A 6,199-nucleotide genomic window follows, 5' to 3' on the forward strand; every position below is an offset into this window, starting at 1 on the left:
TCTAGCTGAGCTCAAACCCACACCTCGTTTCAGCACCTGTTTCCGAAGTAAGGCAGGGCAGCAGGGAGTTTCGTGGTAGTTAGGTATATAAATTATGCAACTTGCTGTCGTTCCTAGGAGTAAACAGGAAGTTCTCTGAAATCCTAACGTTTTTTTCAGAGGTTCATGGTGGATGACACAGAAACTGCGTTGACAACACATGAGATAATCTGCTGATGTGTACAGCATAAAAACTTAAGCCCTAAGGTGCGATCCGTCCAGAAAGAGCTGTTGTGTTATGGAGGAACAGGGCAGGGTAGTCTGTTGCTACCTGGCCTATCTCAAATCCATGGAGAAACAGAGCACTTTGTTTTCCTGCTTGGGAAGTCTGGCACCTTTTAATGAGCAGTAAACTCACTTTAATATTAAAGCTGGGACATTTTTATGGTTGAGTGTGTCTTGTGTATTCTTGGGGTGGGAGAATCATGCAGCAGTGCTGAGCTGTTCTGAGACCCAGAGGACAGAGCTGCTCGGTTTTACTTCGCGATTCTCCTGCCTTTAAGAGCACACAGCGCGCTCTTATAACCATAAGACTGTTCCTATCTGTGCATGTAAACACATAAATGAGCTGTTTTATACTGGCAATTAGATACTCCAGAGAGTTGTGAAGCTGTGAGATATTGCTTCCCTTTAGGGTGGTTGCAACTACTTGGCCCACAGCCTGTGGCTTTGTTGCCTGCAATAGGTGTTAGCAAATGGCAATGCTAATGCGCTTAATGATATCATTACTAATCGGCAGCCTGGTCAGAACAATTGACCTTCATTGATCTTGGTATTTCTGCTTTTATTTCTTCCTCTGCCCTTTATGACAAGCTGTGCAAGCTATTTGCTTCTGAAAGGATGTAAGCCGTTATGCTGTAACTCTTTAATTTTAGTTTGACTGATTTATTTTAATGAATGATATTATGAACTGTTTCTTTTTTTTTTCCACATCAGTGTGCCATGCTGAATTGAACGCCATCATGAACAAAAACTCAGCTGATGTGAAGGGCTGCAGCATGTATGTTGCCTTATTTCCATGTAATGAATGTGCGAAGCTCATCATCCAGGCAGGTAAGGAGTAGAGCCAGCCTGATTTGTCAGGGTTGCAGTGCTGCCTGCACTTTGGTATCTTATCACCGTTGTATTTGATGTTACATTGCCGCTGTTAGATCTAAATTAATTGTACTGTCAGCTTCATAAGATGCTACTTGTGGGGTTTTTTTGCATCTGAATGGTGCCAAATTTTTCCAGTGCTAATTGCATCTTCTGTGATTTTAAGTGTGCTTCTAATTTAGGTTTGTAACTTTTTAGACCAGGAGCTGCCAAAGAACAACACAGACTTTGCATGTAATTACTGTCAATTTTACTGTGCTCTGACACATTGAATAGAGTATGGCAGAAAGAAATAAACTTATGCATGACAAAAGGCCTTTTGGGAGTATATACATGAAATTTTAATTTGAATGTGATACATGGTAGATATTTGGAGATTTTAAAATATCTTTGCTCATATATGTCATAAGACTTCTATGATCCTACTTTATTATGTTTTTCATTACAATAGTTATAAATCTCTGCCACTGCAGCAAGGGTGCTGGCCTCAATGTGTCACCTCTTTTCAGATTGGGCATATCTGCAGTAGGTTTCAGTTTCGTAAAAATCTCTGTTTAAAGTAGCGTATATTTTGCTCGCTGAGTAAAGTCTTGCAATCCTAACATGGATTGCTGTTCTGGGGAGTTTCTCTCACCACTAATGGCTGTGAGAATCTAAGAAGAAAGTAACAAACAGAATGCTGCTTTATTTTGGTCAGTACGGTTTGAACTGAAGAGAGGAGAAGTGAGAAAGATTACGGTATTCTGTATTTGTGCTACATTCCTCTTGTTTACAGAATCAAAATCAAATGGTCTTTGAGGTAGATTGGCTGCATGTTCTCGTTACAGTCACTCATCCTTTCGCACTGAGGTCAGCACTAAATTGCAAAGTAGAGATACTTACGTAGTCTGGTAAACACAGTAAGGTGTCAGTATTCTCTTGGGCCAGCCTTTGCACATCTCTCCTGCATAAGTAATTTAGGGATAGATCATTCAGTAGTTTGAGACAGCATGCATTTATGAGGATTTGAGCATGACATTGGGACTTATTTGTAAAACAGAGAACAAAAGCAAAAAGCATCCTTCTGTAGCTGTGCATTTGGAAGGGGAACAGGATTTGGGGTTTACATTCTTTGTGGAGACTTTTATTAATATTAGAGAGCTAGAAAGGTAAGTTTTCAATTATTTTTTGCAAAAATGCTTAATTTCTAGTCTGTCTACTTTGTGTTTTTGCCTGTGAGGTTTTTGACCTGGTTTCCTGAGTTAAACTTAGGTGAAACTGGAGAAGAACATTTTCCAACATTTTTGAAAGAATGATCTTCCAGAACAGCTTTACCTTATATAGCCTTATTCTCAAGTACAATCTCTAGTATTTTGGGAAATAGGGGTATAGCAGGACGTTCTAGCTTATGTGGATGAATGCTGCCTTGTCTGATTTTGTGCACCAGTTTTTATATGGCATTACTTTTTTTTTCTGGTGTAAGTCTAACATTTTTCTATGTGGCTTTTTTAGGCATAAAAGAAGTTATTTTTATGTCTGACAAGTATCATGACACCCTGGAAATGACAGCTGCACGGCGGATGTTTGATTTAGCAGGTATTATATACAGGTAAGAGAAATTTGGATTAACTTTATTTTGGAAAGGAAGAAAATGGTGTGAAAGAGACTAACTTCAGGGCAAAAATTTTTCTTCGCCTCATGCAGTGTTTTATTCTTTGGTATTGTTTGCAGATGGCTTGCTCTATCTGCCTGCAAAAGATACTGGATTGACAGACTGTTGAACCATTCTTTTTGCCTTGTGTATGATTAAATTTCAATTTCATAACATTTGTATGAGAAAGTAGTCCATTTGGAATACTCATTTCATTCCTGGACTGCACGTGAAATTGTGAATGTGATGGTTATTTGTTACATTGTACTCGGGAGAGACATCGATGACCCTGCTTTGAGCAGGAGGTTAGACTTAGAGGACCTCCTGATGTCCCTTACAACCTGAATTAGCCTGTGATCCTGTGAGTTGGCCTGAAATGACCAACTGATTTATTTTTTTTGTGGATTACCTGATCCTTATTGAAAATTTAGTATCTTTTTGCTCCAGTCAATTTGAGAAGGTGTCAAATCAGCCACCTGTATTCTTGGTGCCTATAGTTGTCCAGTCTTCTTTGGTCAGCTTCTCTTGTGAGAAAAAGGATAAAACTTGGAACATTTGCCTTAAAGTAATAAGAATCTGAGAAATGTTTGAAGAGTGGAGGTTTTAAAGACACTGACAGAGGTACCTAAAGACAATCTGTTCCACAGCTAGTTTGATTGCAATAACATGCTGTGGGTGAGGCTAATTATGCAGTCAGGGAGACTTTGCAACTCTGTAAAAAGTTTTACAATATTAATATAAAGACTTGAAAAAAATTACAAACATAACAATTCTGACAGATAAAATTTTAGGATGAAGGGTACCTACTGGGCTAAGAAACATCCATGAAAAAACACAGCAGTACTCAAAATTCAGTTTTAGTCCTTCAGTGTATTTCCTGTCTACTAAGACTCTTTGACTGGGAAGCATAAATCATTCTCTTGCAAGTCAAATCTTGTAACTTCTCCAGGGTGAGAAATGCTTCTTGCATTTCAGATTGCTATTCTGGACAAAGTAATCAGAGTTTCTGCGGTCAGCAGCATGTGCTTCTCTGTGTTGACTGTTATTCATTCTTGTATTGATTATGAAGGATGTAGGTGGTACTTAATGAATCTCTTGAACTGAACTGCAAAGCTTAATTAGGCACTAAATCCACACTATTTGCATAATCCTTTGTTTACTGGTAGACTGGAAAATATATGCTTGGTCCCCAAATACCTTCCTTGCTAATTGCTGTAGCAGATGCTCTAATGATAATAAAAGGAAACATTTTGTGGCAGTATTAATTTTACAGTTCTCAAGTTACAATTTTTAAATGGTTCCCTCTTAACCAGTTTGGTTTTTCCCCAGTATGATGCATAATGGGATCTATTCCCCTAGCACAGAAAATATTTTAATATACTGAGGCAAAGTTTGAAAGTGTTCTTTGAAAACTTGGCAGGAAAAAAAGTGATCAAAATGTTTATTGAAATGTATTCCAACTGTCGTCTATATATCCACATGTATCTGTATATATAATACTTATACTGTATGTAAAATATTTTATAGATGCATATGTGTACCTATATCTGTAAATATATATATATAAAAATATTTGAAATATAAATATATGTGATCAAAAATCCCAGCCCTGGTAACATGATGCCACCACCTGAAACTAAATTGTTAAAAGTCCTCTGACTCCTGGGTAATTTATGAACTCCAATAGTCGAGGGACGTACAGGCGAACCCACCCCGTGTGTCTTTTTTGTCTTAGTCTTTCTTGTCCAGGTTTCTCTCAGTGTGGTGCACTATAATTGGCTCCCATAGAGATGAAAACTATGTGAATCCAAGGAGGGTTTTTTTTCATTCCTTCAAAGATTTAGCTGGAGCTAAAGCAAGCAAAATGTTTTAACTACTCACTAACTAGTATCTGTATTTTTCTTTATTTTAGGGAATTCAAACCAAAGTGTAACAAGATCATCATCGACTTTGATTCAATTAACAGCAGACCAAGTCAAAAGCTTGTGAATTAAGTCTCATTAAGTCTCTAGAAGACTGTGATTATCCTTTTCTAAAAAGCTGCTAATGCCTTTCATCTTGAAGTTACTTGCAACTTTTTAATGGTTTCTGTAGCTAAAGTAAGACTTCTAAGAAATCCAAGGCATAAAATGTCCTCCTCAATTCATCTTGTCATGTGGAATCTAAATCTACTTAAAAATTTTAATGCCTTTATCAAAACTGCTTAAAAAGTCTAGAGACATGTAGATGAGACAGTGTAATGTATGTGAAGAAAACTGTTCTGATTCTTGCTGTATTCATCACCGCATGCTCTGAGAGGCTGTCAGCATTGATTTAGACTCAGCTTAGCAGTGGGACTTATTGTAACCAGTGATACGTTGGAATATGCTAATACCTGTTGAGCTCTCTATTGTATGTGTGGATCTATATAGTTGATCCTAATAAAGGACTAAAAATGTCAGTCATGCCAGTGCTAATCTTCCAGCTGGCATAACACTAATATTTAAAAGGTGATACAGCTTTGAGTATGTCTGATACTTTGCGTGCGTTACCTAACAAATGAAACACTGATTTTGGTTTTAATTGCTGTCTGACACTGTCCTACATGGGAAGGGCGAGAGAGAAAACCATTTGGAGAACAGTCTGTGCTGGACTGAGGTTTGCAGGTGGTTTCTAGTTCTCGTTTTCCCCAAGACTCCAGAATTGGAGGGGGTTGAGGGAGCAAATCATTTGGCTCTTTACCTTTGGGAGTCTTACGTGGAGTTGGTTTTCATGTGTAGAAGGAAATTGTTTTATTGGTCTAAGCTGTTTCTAGACAATCCAGCATAGCTCAGTCTTAAAATCAACCTGTATGGTAACTGAATAATTTTTTGTCCTTTGAGAGAAATTGGAGATAGTCAACCTATATCTGTGCCAGAAGAGGCAATTATGATATTAGCTTGTTTCCCAGTGCTGGCGTAGTACCTTCATTTTCATAAATGTTGCCTAAAATAATATCCTTTTTAATTTTATCTTGAGATCTGGGAATAGATTTGAGTTCCTTTTCTCTAATTTGATTTTTTTAAAATTAAGTATGCCTAATGGCTTTGTTTAGATAACATTGGTGGTTGTTGTTTTATTTTTTAAATGTGGTTATACTTCAGTGAGCTTTTATTTTCTCTATAAAAGCTTTGTTTCATATTTTGGGACATTATGTAATTTGGCTTCATACCAGTATTATTAAAATCTTATTAAAATCCACTACATTGAAGTAGACTCATTATTATAATATTAAGCTATGTGCTTGGCTCCAGAGTACTGCTGTTTTTGCAATCATATACAAAGCATATTTTGTGCATTTGTGATATTACATAAAGTGTAATGTTCATGAACCATTTGGCTTCTAAAGGGAACATTGTACATATTAGAAGATATGTCCATTTATAAAGTAATTTCTTGCTTTCTCTTTTTTTTTCC

At 37.0% G+C, this 6,199-nt stretch overlaps 1 protein-coding gene across 1 annotated transcript; it reads left to right on the forward strand.

Moving 5' to 3' along the window:
• Positions 1-980: 980 nt before the first annotated feature.
• Positions 981-5,983, forward strand: DCTD (dCMP deaminase). Its single transcript, XM_010192649.1, has 3 exons — positions 981-1,092; positions 2,626-2,722; positions 4,677-5,983. Exons 1-3 carry the CDS (start codon positions 1,002-1,004, stop codon positions 4,756-4,758), a joined length of 270 nt encoding a protein of 89 aa, XP_010190951.1. The 5' UTR covers positions 981-1,001; the 3' UTR covers positions 4,759-5,983.
• The last annotated feature ends 216 nt before the right edge of the window (positions 5,984-6,199 follow it).

The sequence above is a fragment of the Mesitornis unicolor genome, unplaced genomic scaffold (genome assembly GCF_000695765.1).
Source record: "Mesitornis unicolor isolate BGI_N332 unplaced genomic scaffold, ASM69576v1 scaffold49849, whole genome shotgun sequence".
Classification (NCBI taxonomy): domain Eukaryota; kingdom Metazoa; phylum Chordata; class Aves; order Mesitornithiformes; family Mesitornithidae; genus Mesitornis; species Mesitornis unicolor.